Source organism: Schistocerca americana, chromosome 3 (genome assembly GCF_021461395.2).
Source record: "Schistocerca americana isolate TAMUIC-IGC-003095 chromosome 3, iqSchAmer2.1, whole genome shotgun sequence".
NCBI lineage: Eukaryota > Metazoa > Arthropoda > Insecta > Orthoptera > Acrididae > Schistocerca > Schistocerca americana.
The window spans coordinates 292613748-292633007 of record NC_060121.1 but is presented as its reverse complement, the minus strand read 5'-3'; the positions used below and the strand labels follow the sequence as shown (position 1 = coordinate 292633007).

The window sequence follows — 19260 nt, the reverse complement described above, 5'->3', positions numbered from 1 at the left end:
ATGAGAGCAAAGCAAAGGCAATTAGGCGATAACGTATTGACCCAAGTGTGTTGTTTAAAGAGTGTATCCAAGAAAAAATACATGGTCAGTGAGAATGAGCAATATGGTAGTAATCAGCAACATAGAAAAAAAAGTTGTGGGTAGCAATCTACAGCTAGGCTGACAGAAAAAGCTTTGTATACTCTGAACAATACAAAATAAAATTGTTAGAAGGAGCTGAGCAAAATGCAGTGCCAGTGGGTACAACAAACTAATACTATCAGTCTCTTTCAATGAGTTCTGATTACAACAAAGGCTTACATAAAATAGTAATCACCAGAACATATATTATGTCTAATTATTTGATGTGCCTTTTCACCACCAAATAGATAAAGCTACTCTTCAAGACATCCAATTTCAATGCAGTTTTTAAGAAAAAGTATTTTGGTTACTGGTCATTAGTATAATCCCTCAATGACAAACTGAGATGGAATGTAGATGAGCTCTAGCAGTGCAAAACCACCATACGGTGAGTACACCAAGGGCAAGTGTAACAGCTTCATATTTTTCATCTGACTGCCACATTTTTTTCTGTTTGCTTTTTCTAATCATTGGTGTGGTATTACATTAAAAATTAATTTTGTCTTACCATCCACTGTTGTCACAAACTTCCTTCTTATTTACAACATAAAACTGATGGTATTGGAACTATTATTCCACAATACAAGCAAGAATTAAAATAAATGGAGATTACATTCAGTTTCTTGAATTCCAATGTTATATGCAAACAAATGTCCTATGTCCTACTGTACAACCTTTTTTTTTTATCAAATTCAAAACACAAGTTCAGTTCTACTATTTTACAAGTTCGTAATTTTCTCATAAAGCAATTGTTGGATTGTTTCATAAAAGTTAGCACAATGATCCCAAAACAATATCCCCCATCCCTTTTCTGTCACACAAAATTTTGTTTGTCACTCAGTATCATTACTTTACTGTTTAACAATAAAAGGAAAGATTGCTACTCACCATAAAGATAACATTTAAGTTGCAGAAAGACTCAACGAAAAGACTGTTACAAGCTTAGCTTTTTGCCATTGTTGTTGTTGTGGTCTTCAGTCCTGAGACTGGTTTGATGCAGCTCTCCATGCTACCCTATCCTGTGCAAGTTTCTTCATCTCCCAGTACCTACTGCAACCAACATCCTTCTGAATCTGCTTAGTGTATTCATCTCGTGGCCTCCCTCTACGATTTTTACCCTCCACGCTGCCCTCCAATGCTAAATTTGTGATCCCTTGGTGCCTCAGAACATGTCCTACCAAACGGTCCCTTCTTCTCGTCAAGTTGTGCTACAAACTTATCTTCTCCCCAATTCTATTCAATACCTCCTCATTACGTACGTGATCTACCCATCTAATCTTCAGCATTCTTCTGTAGCACCACATTTCGAAAGCTTCTATTCTCTTCCTGGCCAAACTATTTATCGTCCATGTTTCACTTCCATACATGGCTACACTCCATACGAACACTTTCAGAAACGACTTCCTGACACTTAAATCTACACTCGATGTTAACAAATTTCTCTTCTTCAGAAACGCTTTCCTTCCCATTACCAGTCTACATTTTATATCTTCTCTACTTCGACCATCATCAGTTATTTTGCTCCCCAAATAGCAAAACTCCTTTCCTACTTTAAGTGTCTCATTTCCTAATCTAATTTCCTCAGCATCACCCGACTTAATTCGACTACATTCCATTATCCTCGTTTTGCTTTTGTTGATATTCATCTTACATCCTCTTTTCAAGACACTGTCCATTCTGTTCAACTGCTCTTCCAAGTCCTTTGCTGTCTCTGACAGAATTACAATGTCATCGGCGAGCCTTAAAATTTTTATTTCTTCTCCATGGATATTAATACCTACACCGAATATTTCTTCTGTTTCCTTTACTGCTTGCTCAATATACAGATTGAATAACATTGGGGAGAGGCTACAACCCTGTCTCACTCCCTTCCCAACCACTGCTTCCCTTTCATGTCCCTCGACTCTTATAACTGCCATCTGGTTTCTGTACAAATTGTAAATAGCCTTTCGCTCTCTGTACTTTACCCCTGCCACCTTTAGAATTTGAAAGAGAGTATTCCAGTCAACATTGTCAAATGTTTTCTCCCAGTCTACAAATGCTAGAAACGTATGTTTGCCTTTCCTTAATCTTTCTTCTAAGATAAGTCGTAAGGTCAGTATTGCCTCACGTGTTCCAATATTTCTACGGAATCCAAACTGATCTTCCCCGGTGTCGGCTTCTACCAGTTTTTCCATTCATCTGTAAAGAATTCGTGTTAGTATTTTGCAGCTGTGACTTATTAAACTGATAGTTCGGTAATTTTCACATCTGTCAACACGTGCTTTCTTTGGGATTGGAATTATTATATACTTCTTGAAGTCTGAGGATACTTTGCCTGTCTCATACATCTTGCTCACCAGATGGTAGAGTTTTTTCAGGACTGGCTCTCCCAAGGCCGTCAGTAGTTCTAATGGAATGTTGTCTAATTCAGGGGCCTTGTTCCGGCTCAGGTCTTTCAGTGCTCTGTCAAACTCTTCACGCAGTATCGTATCTCCCATTTCATCTTCATCTACAGTCTCTTCCATTTCTGTAATATTGTCCTCAAGTACATCGCCCTTGTGTAGACCCTCTATATACTCCTTCCATCTTTCTGCTTTCCCTTCTTTGGTTAGAACTGGGTATCCATCTGAGTTCTTGATATTCATACAAGTGGTTCTCTTTTCTCCAAAGGTCTCTTTAATTTTCCTGTAGGCAGTATCTATCTCACCCCTAGTGAGATAAGCCTCTACATACTTACATTTGTCCTCTAGCCATCCCTGCTTAGCCGTTTTGCACTTCCTGTCAATCTCATTTTTAAGACGTTTGTATTCCTTTTTGCCTGCTCCATTTACTGCATTTTTATATTTTCTCCTTTCATCAATTAAATTCAATATTTTTTCTGTTACCCAAGGATTTCTACTAGCCCTCGTCTTTGTGCCTACTTGATCCTCTGCTGCCTTCACTACTTCATCCCTCAGAGCTACCCATTCTTCTTCTACCGTACTTCTCTCCCCCACTGCTGTCAATTGTTCCCTTATGCTCTCCCTGAAACTCTGTACAACCTCTTGTTTAGTCAGTTTATCCAGGTCCCAACTCCTTAAATTCCCACCTTTTTGCAGTTTCTTCAATTTTAATCTGCAGTTCATAGCCAATAGATTGTGGTCAGAGGCCACATCTGCCCCTGGAAATGTCTTACAATTTAAAACCTGGTTCCTAAATCTCTGTCTTACCATTATATAATCTATCTGATACCTTTTAGTATCTCCAGGATTCTTCCATGTATACAACCTCCTTTTATGATTCTTGCCATAGACTGCTTCAAAAAAAGGAACACACACACACATTCATTCATTCATTCACACAAACAAGCACACCTCACACACACATGACCGGTGTATCTCTGGCAGCTTGGACTGGAATGCAAGTGTCACATGGAACAAAAGCAAAAGTCTGGAGATGGCGGGGGACAAGAAAGAATAGCAGGATACAGGTGGAGGGAGAGAAGAATGCTGTCTGGTAGACATGGTAGGCAAGAATGCCTCCAGGTGCACCATTGAGTGACTGTGGAGCAAGGACCCGTGAGGGAGGGTGGGGGTGGGGCTGGCGGTGGGGGCGGATAGGGATGTGGGAGGGGGGGAAGGAAGCAGGGTGCGGAAAAGGAGAGAAGCAAGATGGGGGAAAGAGAGACAGGTGCATTGGCAGAGGGCTACACTCAATAAGGGTGAAGAGACAGTGAAAACTGTTGGGTGGAAGGTGTGGGACAGTAGGTTACCGTAGGCTGAGGCCGGGGTAATTTCAGGAGTGGAGGGTGTGTTGTAAGGATAGTTCCCATCTCCACAGGTCAGAAAATCTGGTGGTGGAGGGGAGGCTCCAGATGACCTGGGTTGTGAAGCATCTATTGAAATCAACCATCTTCTGTTCAGCTGCATGTTGTGCTAAAGAGTGGTGTACTTTGCTCTTCCCCACAGTTTGACAATGAGCATTCATCCTGGTGGACAGCTGGTTGGTAATCATACCAATATAAAAGGCTGTGCAATGATTGAAGCAGAGCTGGTCTATGACATGGTTGCTTTCTCAGACTGTCTGGCCTCTGATGGGGTAGGATAAACCTGTGGCAGGACTGGAATAGGAAGAGCTGGATGGGTGGATTGGGCAAGAACTGACCACTGGGTCTTCCACAGGGATATGATCCCTGTAGCAAGGAGTTGGGATTGCAAGTGGTACAGTGATAGACTAGCGTGTTGTGAAGGTTGGGTTTTTGACAGAACACTACTTTAGGGAGAGTGGGAATGAACTTGGGTAGGACGTTCCTCATTTCAGGGCATGACGACTGCTAACCAAACCCCTGATGAAGGATGTGGTTCAATCATGTTAGTCCGAGGTGGTATTGGGTGATGGAGGGGACACTTCTTTGTAGTTGGTGAGATGACTGGGGGGTGTGTGGGGGAAATGGCATGGGAGATATGTTCGCGGACTAGGTCAGGAGGATAGTGCCTGTCTGTGAAGGCCTTGCTGAGAGCTTCAGCATACTGGGCAATGGAGTTCTTGTCCCAGCAAATATGTCGTCCCCAGGTGGTCAGGCCCTATGGGAGAAATTTTTTGGTGTGAAACAGGTGACACCGTTGAAACGTAATACTGTCGGTGGTTGTGTGTTAAATGTAGACAGAGGTGTTACGGCAGCCATCAGAGAGGAGGTGGTCAACGTCCAGGAAGGTGGCACACTGGGATGAGAAAGACAAGGTGAAGCACATGGGGCAGAAGGTACTGAGGTAGAAAAAAAATTGAGGATATTGTACCTTAGCTCTGAGTCCAGATTATGAAGATATCATCGATGAACCTGAACCAGACCAGGGATTTGGGGTTTTGGGAGGTAAGGAAGGTCTCCTCTAGATGGCCCATAAACAGGTTGGCACAGGAGAATGAAATGGGGGTGCCCATCGCTGTGCCACAGATCTGTTTGCATACCTTCCCTTCAAAGGTGAAGTAGTTGTCAGTTAGGATAAAGTTAGTAAAATGTATGCAGAATGAGGTAATGGTTTTGGAGCCTGAAGGATGTTGGAAAAAGCAGTGTTCGAAGGTGGCAAGACCAACGAGTATGAGGTATGTTGGTGTTCAGGGAGGTAGCGTCAACAGTGACAGGAAGGATTCAAGAGGTTAAGTGGTGGGGAGGGTGGAAAGTCAGTGAAGGAATTGGTTGGTATCTTTTGATGTGGGAGGCTACATTATGGGCAACTGGTTGAAGGTATTGGTCACGAGGGCCAAAATTCTTTTGGTGGGGGGCACAATAACGATCTACAGAGGGGAGTCCAGGATTGTTGGATTTGCAGATTTTGGGGAGCATGTAGAAGGTAGATGTGTGGTGTGCCTCTGGGGTGAGGAGGGACATGGATTCTGGGGAGAGGTTCTTGGTAGGGCTTAAGGCCTTAAACAGGATTTGTAGGTTATGTTGGACTTTTGGGATGGGGCCACTCAGGCAGATTTTATTAGTCGAGAAGTGAGACAATTGGCAGTCGCCTTCAGCAAAGTAGTCACTGTGATTCATAATGACAGTGGTGAAAGCTTTGTCTGCAGGTAGGATGATTAGGTCAGGATTTGTTTTGAGGTTGTGTGTGGCTTCCTCTCTTCTTCTGAAAGGACCAGCTACAAAGGAGCATCCCCTTTGTCGCACAATACCGCCCGGGACTGGAACAATTAAACCACATCCTTCGTCAGCGCTCTGATTACCTGAAATGAGGGACATCCTTCCAAAGATCATATCCCAGTTGAAGAACCAGGTACCAGATCTGCCCAATCCACCCACCCAGCACTTCCTATTCCAGTAGTGTCACTGGCTTATCCTACTCCATGAGAGGATGGGCCACCTGTGAAAGCAGCCATGTCATATACCAGTTCCGCTGCAATCATTCTGCAGCCTTTTATATTGGGATGATAACAAACCAATTGTCCACCAGGATGAACGGCCGTCATCAAACTGTGCGCTAGAGCAAGGCAGACGACTGTTACCACAACTTAACATAACACACTTGATTTCAATGGCTGCTTCAACAATAAGTGTCACGAGGATCCTCCCCTCCAACACAAGCTTCTCAGATCTGCACAAATGGGAGTTATCCTTACAACACAATCTCCGCTCCCGAAATTACCCTGGCCTCAACCTATGGCAACCTACTGCTCCACACCTTCCGCTGAACAGTTTGAACCCTCTCTGCCCTATCACCTCACATCTTCTCACCCTCACTGTGTGCTGCCTTCTGCCAATGTGCCTTTCCCCTTTCTTGTTCCTCTCCTTTTCCACGTCCCATACCCCTACCTGTCCCAACTTATTACCCCACAGCCTCCTAACATTGCACTTTGTGGCAGTCTTGTCACACCTCCATCCAGAGTCCCTGCATGCTCTGCCAGACACCCCCCCCCCCCCCCCCCCCCCACCTGTATCCTGCTCCTCCGTCCCATTCAGATTGCATCTTTTGTTCCACATGACAGTGCATTCTGGTGCAAGCTGCAGGAGACGATGGTCACATGTGCATGAGGTGTGCTTACTTGTGTGAAGTGTGTGTTTTCTTTTCTGAAAAAGGCTTTGCCCAAAAGCTAACCAAGTAACAGTAGTTTTGTTGTGCCTGTCTGCAATACAACAGGTCCTCTTTAGAGTGAGTAGCAATCTTTTCTTTTATTGATGATATCCCTACCTGGAATTTCCATTGTTTAATTTACTGTATATACCTTTTTCTGTCCTAAAATATAACATTCCAAAAAACATTATAGATAGATTCCCTCTATCACTGTTGTGATAGGAAAGAGATACACCATTCTATGGTTAAAAGAGCCTTCCTTGCTTTTGCCTGAACTGATTTAGGAATACAACAGAAATTTTTTGATTAGAAAATGTAAACTGAAGATTGCACTTATCACTTCCAGATTATGGTTCCTATGCTTAGTCATCACGTCACATTACTGAGTTCATATGTGCTACCATTTCTACGTTTTCACCATGGACCACCAAGGGTTTTCTTGTATATCATCTGTCATTTTCAAATGTCTGTCGTCTCTCACATCAATAACATACAAAACAGGCAGACAGTTTTCTAAAAGAACAACAGCATCAGACTAGTCCCACAAAAGGCCAGGTTTCACAAAACATTGTATTCACAACTCAAACATTTACAGTTCACACACAGTAAGCAAAATGCATCAAAGAAACAGATTACATTCTACAAGCAGCTCAGGAATTAAAAAAAAAAAATCAATGACATTAATGCTATGTTGAATGGAGCTAACCTTGCGTTTCCTGTTTGCCTGCATAACAGAGGGCTCAAAGGGAGGATGAGTCGCCAGCTGCAGTTGTATTTCTGGTTTGAAGAATGTTATTTGAAACACTTGAACAGGTATGTTGGCTTCAAGTGCCTCAAAATCCTCTGCTGAAGCTGGTGGCAGCTGCTCACGGCTAGGCTCTGAACAGTTACTGTTCATTAAATTCAAGATAAAACATTATAGTCGCTACAGGTGTTATATTTCTGAGAGTGTGAAAAGACAGATAATAAACATATATCAAAAAAATATTTTCATCATATTCAAACAGAACAGTCTAAAACATTGGTATCACATACAAATTGTGGCCCATTAAGCACAAGCCAGATCTAAGAGAATCTAAATATTTTCTGATGCTAATCAATAACAGGAAGGGAAGTGAAACTGTGAGACATGGTGAGAAATAACTACATCATAAGGCCCCATATGGTCAAATAGCTTTTGTCTGTACACTGTTGTTCAGTGTTTCCAGTTCCCATGGTTTCAAGCATGCAAAATGCATTTACATCCACCGATCTGTACCTTCATATATTTCATTTCATTTTTCTGCTTTAGTTTTCTCATTATTTTTCATTTTAGTCTGTATTACTTTTCCGCTCAAACAGTCCAAGGGTGTACTGCCGGTCCATAGTGTCCAATGGGCACAATATTTCAACGACCAGACATGTCGCCATCATCAGGTGCACTGAATAACTGAGCTCCTGAGGGCGGGCGGCCGTCTTAAATCCCCTCCTCAATTGCACTGACGCCACCACAGACACCAATGCCAGTGTCTCAGTGACCGCAGACGCGTGAGCATGGACAGCGGAGAGAACGCCTCTCAAGGGGAGGGGATTTAAGATGGCAGCCCGCCCTCAGGAGCTCAGTACTTCAGCACACTTGATGATGGCGACATGTCCGAGTGTCGAAATATTGTGCCTGTTGGACACTATGGATTGGCAGTACACCCATGGACAGTTCGAGCTAGAAATACGCCAGGAGAAACTGAAGAATCACATGCATTACTTTTGGTTTTTATTTTTTTAAATAAGATTTCTAGTATTAAATGTTTGGACACTTCAAGATAACTGTTACAGAAACAAGTCTCTTTTTATGAACACTTCATTATATAAACATCTTATTTTTAGAAAGTTCTCATTTCACAAGCGTTTCTTTCATAAACATTTCTTTAATAAAAATTAAGAAATAAGTGCCTTCTTATAAAAAGTCTTATAACAGTCATAAATGTCTCATTCAGCAGCAATCTATTGTAAGTAGACATATTATTTGCACATTTAATAAAATTCTACAAAGGCAACTTTCTGACACAAATTCTAACAAGTTTAGTTTTTTGTTAGTTTTCTTTCATTATGAATACATACACAGAAAGCTAAAAAATAACAAACACGTTTTACTTTGACTAACACATCTGCCTACACAGAGTAGTAATGTTGAAATTTTACTCTCATGTTAGAGATAAATGGAAGAACTGGTAATCCACTACAACGGATTAAGATATACTTACAAAATGTCTAAGTGGAACATATCAAATGTGAAAATAAGAAATGACAAAACGTAAGATTTCATTACCAATGTGATCGCAATTTCAACAGCACTACATTGTAATGCAAACAACAGACCAACAAACACAAAGTGAAATACGAATGTGTTCAATGATAATCAGCAACACCATCATTTTACTTATAAATGGCAATGTACGAAGAAGCTGCACTCACCAGAAATCACCAGTGTTTGTCATATGGTTGATAGTAAAATTAGAATGTCAAATAATCCACAAAATCTTGAACATAAAATGATGAGTTAGTACAGAGATCACTGGAGACTGGACCTCACCATATGTGTGTTTACAGAACCATCTTAAAAATCATTTTATTATTTGGGGGTAAACGTGAAAAATGCAAGTTAAGTGTGAACAGGTAGAATATTATATAATAGTATAGAAGTATAGTGCTTTAATCATATTACCACCAGTCTCAATAAGAATTCCTGATTATCTGTATCATCTTAGAGCAGAAGGAAGGGCACACGTCTTGATACCAAGTCAAAAGGGAGCCTTACACATGTACATATTTATGAGGGTCATTTTTAAAGTAAGAACTGATAGCACATTGTGTCCAAGCATCCTGTCACATGACGTCCATTTGTCGCCATGTCAATCAGTAATCCTGCCAATTGTGAAGTGCGCTCATTATTTTGGTTCTTAAATGCAAAACAAATTCGTCCTGTTAAAATTCATTTGCAGCTTGTTGAAGTTTGTGGTGCAGGTATAAAGAATGAGATGGAAATGTGTGTAAATTTTGTAGGCTTTTTAATAAAGGAAAAGCAAACATTCCTGATGAATATCAATCTGAATGGCCTACTGTCATGAATGACAACTTGACACAAAAAGTTGGCAAGGTGATTCACAAAAACAGGCGCTCACTATTGATGAAATGCATCGTAAATTTCCACAAGTTTCAAGACGAGCAGTTTTTCATACTGTTAATGACAAACTTCACTACAAAAAAGTGTGTGGAAGATGGATGCCGAAAATGTTGACAGAAGAACACAAAACAAAGTGAAGGGCACATTCTTTGCCCACTTTCGAGTGCTATAACAAGGTTGGTGATGAGTTCTTGAGTCACACTGTGACTAGTGATGAAGCACGGATTGTGCATTACACCCTATGGATCGTAATCACATAGAGCACCAATTATCGAAAACATCATCTATTAGGGTCATAATGTCTTTATCCACCCATGTTGGAAAGTTCTTCTTCTTCTTCTTCTTCTTCTCCTCTCCTCTCTCTCTCTCTCTCTCTCTCTCTCTCTCTCTCTCTCTCTCTCATTTCTTTTTTTTTTTTTTTTTTTTTCGGGGTGGGGTGTGTTTCACCCATGCAGCCATCCTCAGAACCATAAAAAGCATTTATCTGTTACAGCCATTTAACTAGACTTAAGTCAATGATCTCAGCAAATTAACATTTTTACTATGTTATAACACAAAAAATTATTTTTCCTCTATTCTTATTTTGTGCTCTGTTACAAAATCATATAGGAGCTTATACCCTTTTTGGTCTTCTGTTGCTAAAAGAGTTTTAAGGTTTGTTAGTAAAGCATTTCCAGAGGTCATCAGGTCCTGTATCAGTTTCACAGTTTCTGCCATCTGTGGCAGCCAAAGAAAACGTGATTAATATCTTCCTCACAGATACATTAACATGGAGAAAATGGTATCACATTGAGGTGGTAGAGATGTTGCCATAATCTCCCGTGGTTGAATGGAAGTCATGTCATTGTCATTATGAAGTTTCTGTTGTATCTGCAATTTTGGTACCAAGGACATGATGGGGATAGGGTACCACTGCGGCATAGTGTTCTCACTTTAATTTTGTAAGACCATTGGAGGTTTCCAGTCCTTCATGCACTGATTATAGTCCTCATGGTATGAAGAAGATCAGTGGGTGGTATTTTATCATATTTCAACTAACCAATGTACACAGTTTCCTTGGCCAGAATAATTACTTTCTTGTTTCCCTTTATTCTACGGTGAACCTTCAGCATGATGGTTATCTTATTTAAGCGGGAAAGCTCATGAACTGGTTCTATAATGGGATTTGCCAGATAATTTTTGGCACTGCTGTCATTGTATCATTTTAACAGCATCAATGCTGTTAAAATTATAATTGTCTCTTCTAGCATTTCTTTTGTGTATTTAAGTTCCTCTAAATCTGCTATATGTTCCATAGGCAGTATGAACGCAACTTCAGGGTGCTTGAATTTCCTCCTTGATTAATCTTGCCATCTCCAAATGCACCTCCCGCCCTAACTCTCTTTTTAGACTCATCTGTGTAAAAATATTGTGAGGATGGTCATTGGCTACGTTGTCACCTAAAATTTTCTCATTCAGTGTACCTTGGATGATTGCATTGTGTGTCTTGATATTCAGCTTCACTAGTGTTGTAATAAGGCGTGCTTGAGCAGCTTAAATTTGAGGAAGAGGCAATGTATTCCGGGAAAGACAAGGCACTGAAGTACAATTCTGCTAAGGGCAGTAGCTTTTTCTTAATCCAATATCTGCCTCCATACCACCTTGCAGTGAGATCTCTAATCTTTGTCCATAAGCTGTCATGTAAGAAGTGGAGACATTTCAAGAATAATTTGACAGGGATTTATTTCGTTCATTTACTTCCACCAGCAAAGCATTAGTCGGACCCAATTTGAATGCTCCAGTACAGACTCTGATACCTTTATACTTGTAGTTATCTAGCTTCTGTAGGCTATTGTGCATTGCTGAACCAAAACAGATGTGTAGTATGATCCAAAGATCCTTTTTTCTACCATAATCTTTTACAAAATCTACACTGCAATCACCACAGACTATTAACTGTTTGCTACTGTCTGACAAATAGCATAGTAAGGAATCCAAATTTCTTACAAGCAATTCGAAATTTCACAGTGGAGATCTACATACAGTTCCCATTGAGAGTGGACTATTTTTCAGTATTAATTCACAGTCACACACACCTATGTGCTGATTACTACAAAATCTGCTTGTCTCAACGTTTTCGAACTTGCGTTAATATATGTAACAACTATTCCTCTTTCCATATTAGTTCTACATGAGTAAGATGCTAGAGTGTAGTCTTTACATTTAACTTCTCTAATTCTTTGGTTATTTGGTGCTCAGATAGGCACAGGACGTCTATCTTCTCAGAGCTCTCTAAATTTTCTCAACAGACAAGGAGCTCTTCTACCTTATAACTCAGTCCTCTAATATTCTGATGAAATAAGCTAACCTTACTTTTCTGTACATTCATAACCCATTTGTGTGATTCTTCTCTTATTCTGACTTCTTTCATAACAGGGTGCTTGAACACTGATTCAATTCCAAAAAACGTACCTCTTTGACATTAGTAACTACAGGGATCTTACATTTTGTGATGGTGCCCACTTGTACATTTTCTGCTAGAAGCTCAACCAACCAATCTTAGCCTCTTTTATTCAGGTGTAGGCTGGTTCTAGTATAAAACCATTTCCCAATTATAGAAACAGGGACTGTACTCGTGTTCGTGTGCATTTCCATTTCAGTCAGCAGCAGCCTGCTCAACTCTGTGCTCACGTGGCTCGTGTATTTCCTACACCTACTTCATCCAGGTCATCGCTAATGCTGTAATTTTTGACGACACCTCATGCTGTCCCCTGCTCCTCTTACAACTTGATCCTCCTTATCAAAATCTTTGCAAAGATTCCCTATGCCCTCCTCTCAACTGGATAATGCTAGCAATTGCCAAAAGCAAACACTGTTTTTTTTAGATAAGGATTGGAGCTGATGTTTGAAATGTTGAAAAAACTCCTGAAATATGCAGAGAATATAACTTTAGTCACAGTTTTATGGCTTACAATGATTACACTCTACAGTAGCAGAAAAATTGAACGTATATGAATTCATATTTCACTTGACAGCATTCTGTTTTTCCTTGTGCATAATCATAGTTTAGACTTTACTATTTATATTTTTCACAAAAGTACATTTAAAGTTTTACTAAAAGAGTATTTTCGTAAATCATTATCTTCACTGAAAGCTGTAATTCTATGTAGGCCTATATTAAACAAATGTTTCGCCCTATCACCTATGAAAGCGTTAAGTCATTCAATGCAGCTGTTTTGTCATTCAATCTTTTCTAACTGTTTTGTTTCTTCTTCCTTTGAACATGGTCATGTATATTTTTGTGTCGTCTAGTAAATGAACCAAATATTCTAGATGTGTGTGTGTGTGTGTGTGTGTGTGTGTGTGTGTGTGTGTGTGTATATAAAAATGATAACTATAAAAATGGAATGAAAGAGTTAATAGAGGTAGATAGACGGGCCATAGTGCTCAGAAACAGTGGCCACGTGTGTGTGAGTTGTGCTTGAGTGACTGTAAATTTTTTACTGTAGAAGAAGGACTTTTGCCATTCTTTCTTTGTGCCTGTCTGCAAATCAGCACATCCTTTATGTGGTGAGAAGCAGTCTATCCTTTCCATATGGTTGAATGAAAGAGTTAATGTTTTTAAGAAAACTTAACAAATTATGTAAAAGATTTTTTAAAATGTAGCCATGACAATCAAACTAAAAAAAAAAACTGCCCTCTGTAATCAACTGCAAGGGCCATTCCATAAGACATGGTAACTATGGTATATTTTGTGAACATGTGGCATCACAATAAATACATTCGAAAGTCTGCGGCAATCAGTACTGAAATCAACCAGCAGACTGCGACTGCATGCGAGGATTGCTCACTACTAGTGCTTGAAACATTCAGTGTGGGCTTCGCCATGCTAAAAGATGGGTGTAAACAAAATGGAATAGCGAGCATATGTGGAAACTGCCTTTCTCACTGTCAGAAGTGCTACTCAGTGTCATGCGGAACTATAAGTAACTGTGGGTGACAGGGCATTGCCCTATCTCACAGTTGCATGTTGGCTGGAGGCTTTCTGATGTGGATGTGCAGCTACAACAAACTCACCATGAAGTGTGCATCCCACAGCTAAGTGCAACAGAATCCGTCAGCCATGAAGGTCATGCTCATCTGATGTATGATAGACATATTATTCTAGAAAATCGCCCTTCATGATAATGCTACAGCCCATACTGCAAACATCATCAAGAATTGTGAACAGAGGTAGGGGTGGGAGAACCTCTCCCGCACATCTTACTCACTAGACATCCGTCCATTTGCCTTTGACCTCCACAACTGAAGAGGAGGCGCTCCGCAAACTGTGTGGATATCCTCACGGCATTTTGGTAACAGATGGCACACTTAGACAGTAATGCCAATGGTATTCAACACCTCCCCTATTGTTGGCAAAACTGTGTGCATGCAGTGTGGGACCATTTTGAAAGACAGTATTTGATTTTCATTAACTTTTGTTCTATTTGTATGCATGTACAATAAATTTACACAGAGTTCCAATGTTCATGTTTCATTTCACCTCCCGCACTGGATCCCTAGTTTATGTTGGCATGCAGATACACTCTGCCTTACTAGCTCAATGTACATCGTGGAATTCCCATGTTGTTGCATTATTGTCAGATATACCACAGATGCCACAACTTATAGGATGACTCTCATACTTATCCATGAATTCTGTATTTCCTTTTCATCAAAATACTGTGGAAGTTATCCGAAGAAAAGAAGAAATACATCTTTGTGGATAAATGTATTCTACTTTAGAAAAATTTTAGACATTTCAGATTATTTGTTATTTTTTTCACTTTGTATTAGATTGACTATTCTTTTACCTTTGGTTAATAAGTGATGTAATGTGTGAGGCCAGATACATGAAGTAACCTTAAATTTCCAGCCTGTCAAGTAACTCCACAAGTTAATGATTAGTTGGCAGCATTATCCAAACTACCCAGCATTCAGCATTCTTCTGTAGCACCATATTTCAAAAGTTTATATTCTATATTGTCCGAACTGCTTGTTGTCCACATTTCATTTCCATAGAAGGCTATGCTCCAGACAAAAATACCTTAAATATCTTCTGGAAAGACATCCCAATAGTTTAAAATTTGTATTTGATCTTAACAAATGTCCCTTCTTCAAAGAGAGTTTTCTTGTCTTCCAAGCCTGTATTTTATATCCTCTCTATTTTTGCCATAGTTAGTAATTTTTCTACCGGGTGATTATGTGGACAAGGAAAAAACATTCCCGGATTCCCTGGTTAAAAATAAATTTTCTCCCAGGTAAAAATACACTTTTTCCATGTTAAGTGACAGTATACTTTCCCTCAGAACTGAAAAAGTTATAAATGCTTTGAATGGCTATGGTTTTATACACTGGTGTAGAATTTCTCGGCACTATAGAAAACGAAACTCAGGAGGGGGGAAAAATACGTTTTGGAAAGATCTTTGATGTGTAGCAACATGTACACTGCATATTTTCATATTACAAAAGTATAAAGGCGAATTCCATCAAACACCGCATATTCAGAGCATAGGACATGTGATGTAGTCAGCCAACAGGAACATAGCTGTTAAGTGGCACGAACACACAAATAGGAAAAGTTAATGGTTTAAATTAATATACACAGTGTTGCTACAAGAAAAGCAAAGTTTTCACGCATAATATTGGTCTCTAAGATTTGTGGCAACATAGAACCACTGGCTCACCCCGCAATAATATCGCTACCCTACCGCAGCAAGAAAACTGAATCTTTACCAGATCAGTGTGCACGACTCGTGGTCTTGTGGTAGCGTTCTCGCTTCCCACGCACGGGGACCCGGGTTCGATTCCCAGCGGGCCAGGGATTTTCTCTGCCTCGTGAGGACTGGATGTTGTGTGTCTTTCATAATAATTTCATCCTCATTCACTCGCAAGTCGCCGTAGTGGCGTTAAACAACTTGTGGAGCGGCGACCGAACCGCCCGTGAGGGGTCTTCCGGCCACCAATGCCATACGCTCATTATTATTATTATTATTATTAATATTATTATTATTATTATTATCAGATCAGTTCTCTGTAGTACATGCTCTATACTACACGCACTGTGTATACACTGCGAGAATAAAAGTATCCATGGTAAGTGACGGGAGTGCGAGTGATTATTTATCATCGTAATTACCACACCCGCTCTCCAATGCCTATAGATTAAGAAGCTCCATGAGAAGCTGAGCTTTCACATGTAATGTTGATCTCTTTTGCGCATGTTACACTTTCATCACACAAATGTAATGTTCTGGGCTCAAAATTCTTCTAAATGGCTCGTCCTCAAATAGTTGATTTTTAAATGAGTGTAAAACGCTCTGTGATTTAATAAATCAGTTTCAGGAGTTGCCAGAGAGCACCAGATAACAGGCGTCACCACTCTTGCGCAGCTACGATGACATAGGAAGCCCATATGTTCATTCGTGGAAGACATTTAAAGATCTTACATTGTGTCATAAAAGAAACAAGACATCAGAGGATACTCCAAGAGCACTGGAATTTTGTGAACCATATTACAATGCATAATTTGGCTAATAGTGCACATTCGCATGTCCAGATTCCCAATGAAGTAGGCCTCGACCTGACATTAAGCTGTTCAGTGTAAGTTTTCTTCAACTACCAGTACTGTATTATCTCATTATTTGGTTCTTTATTATGGCATAATGCCATACATGCTAGAAGATGAAAATGTGCACTTGAAATGCAGCGAACAGTTGAAACTAGCCAGTAGTGTGGAATTAAACACTTCATTTCAAATAAATTGACTGTCTCAGCAGAAAAGATTAATAAAAGCCAAATCTCTTTGGCAAACCAACAAAAATAACTTCATTGTTCTGCAAGGCGATTAATCAGGGTGTATACGTGAACAAGGAAAAAAAATTCCCGGATGTTTCCCGGATTTCCCGGTTAAAAATACACTTTCTCCCGGACAAAAACACACTTTTTCTGTATAATTAAGTGACAGTATAGTTTCCCTTGGAACTGTAAAACTTATCAATCCTTTGAATGAATGTTTTTATACACAGGCGTAGAATTTCCCGGCACTTTAGAAAACGAAACTTAGGGAAGAAAACTCCTTTTGGAAAGATTTTTGATGTGCAGCAACATGTACACTGCATATTTTCGTATTGCAAAAGTATAAATTCAAATTCCGCTAAACACTGCGTGCTACTTTCCGAACCATTGTAACCGAGATTGCGATGCGCTTTTGTAAGCCAGTCATAACTCTTGTCACGTGATCCCGATGACAGCGGATATTCAGACCACAGGACACGTGATGTTGTCAGCTAATACCAACATCACTGTTAAGTAGCGCGGATACACAAACAGGAAAAGTTAATGTTTTAAATTAATATATGTAGCGTTGCTACAAGAAAAGCAAAGGTTTCACATATAATATTGGTCTCTAATGTCAATAAGCTTCAAGAGAAGCTAAGCTTTCACATATAATGTTGATATTTTTTTGAGCATGTTACGCTTTAAGATATATCATCGCACAAAAGTGCCAGTAAAATTTTTAACAGAGTCCAGTGATTTGTCCTCAAAGTTTTCCACAAATAAATTAGCTACCGCAGAGGAGAGAGAGCTTCCCGTGACACTACATCAATTTGCTCATAATAACGACATGAATGTCTGATCTTCTGGGCTCGAAATACTTCTAATGGCTCTTCATCAAACGCTCTGTGGTTTAAGAAATTCATCATACATTCTCGCACATAGATCAACTTGCGTAAAAGGAAATTTACTTTGAAAGTAACACTTTTCAAACCACCATTCGCAATATTTTCCCGCAACCTGTTAGAAATAGGTTCGTTTCAGTAGTCGTCAGAGAGGGCCAGATAACGCGCCACCACACTTTGGCAGCTGCTATGACGCAGGAAGCCCGCATGTTCGTGTGTGTAAAACAGTAAAAGATCTTACATTATGTCATAAAAGAAGAAATCAGAGGACACTCCAAGGACATATGATTTTCATGAACCATACTAAAATGGCACATTTAAAGTGGATACTTAAAGAGCACATTTGTATGTCCAGATTCCCAATGAAGTAGGCCTCGACCTGATATTAAGCTTTTCAGTGTGGGTTTCGGGATGTCAATTTTCTTGGAGTACCAGTATTATATTAACTCATTTTTGATTCTTTACTATGGCATAATGGCATACACGCTAGAAGATGAAAACGTGCACTTGAAATGCAGCGAGCAGTTGAAATTAGCCAATAGTGTGGAACTAAACACTTTGTTTCAAACACATTGACTGCCTCAGTGTATAAGATTAATAAAAACAAAATTTCTTTAGCAAACCGACAAAAATAACTTCATTGTTGTACAAGGTGATAAAATTTGAAACTAATAACATATATTAGCCTTCCGTAAATATGTGAATGTATTTTCATTCACTTGATAGCTCCCGGCCACAGAAATCCATTTTGTTTTTCATTTGATGTGAGAGCAGTAAACAAAGAGGAAACAGCAAATTCACTAAATGTAAACATGGGTCACGTGGAGACTACCACCTCCCCACTACAACTCGGACTGCTCTGCGCATCATTTCCGGATCTACGATATTTCCGAACCGGGGCAATATTACATAGTGGCACTCCCCCTCCCTCGAGCGTTTGAGGTAGGACGCCAAAAATTTAAAAAATTGACTTTTCAAAAATATCCTCATTTTGTAGCACACATCTTTCTGATGAGTCTGATACATAAAGCATATATGATCAAGGGAACGTGAGACATGTTATTTGGTCTTAGTGTGCCGAAGTGCAGTGCCACGCCTCTTCACACAGCATTCTTCCATCGCATGTCTCTGTATTTCGCTCTGTGGAATTCAAACGTGTAATATTTTGTAATGGGTGCCATCAAACTATATTCAGGCCAGTGGAAATTAAAATGTCCTGTGGTGCCTCTCCTGCTCCCAGTTGGCCGGTTTGACATCTTGCCCCTCTTTAAAAAATCTCGCACTTAATAGTGGATGGGATTATTTGTAACCGGGAGAACAAGAATTCTTCAGAAAATTTGCAGTCTTTACTGCCTATTGGCTAATAACTTGCTGTTTAAAGTGACATAAAATTAAATGTAGAATACATAAAACGAGTAAAGACAAGTGGCAAGCAAGACAGTACACATTTCCTCAATCCTAGCATTTTATTTCTCTCTAATCATGCCACGACTTTATATGGCATACTTCCCTTTCTGGCAAAGAATCTATTACCTCATCAAAGTTCGTCAACATTTTGATACACGAAAAAACGAAGTGTCGTTGTCTACTACCAGAGAAGCTGTTAATACAAATAGAACCAACACTGGTGTGGTTTCTCGATCTGATTACGTGTATTTTGACACTGTGTGCTAGATAAAATGAAATAGGCCTGCCTAATATTGCAGCAATTGTTACACACACCAAATAAACGCGACTGTTTAGCACAAAT

General features: G+C 39.8%; 1 protein-coding gene across 1 annotated transcript in view; it reads right to left on the bottom strand.

Annotated features, from left to right (window-relative positions):
• Positions 1–19260, bottom strand: part of LOC124606029 (vacuolar protein sorting-associated protein 13B) — a 219251-nt gene that overhangs the window by 84557 nt on the left and 115434 nt on the right. The window contains exon 13 of the mRNA XM_047137992.1: positions 7357–7529. Within this exon, the coding sequence (XP_046993948.1) occupies positions 7357–7529 (173 nt within the window). The remainder of the gene's footprint in view (positions 1–7356; positions 7530–19260) is intronic.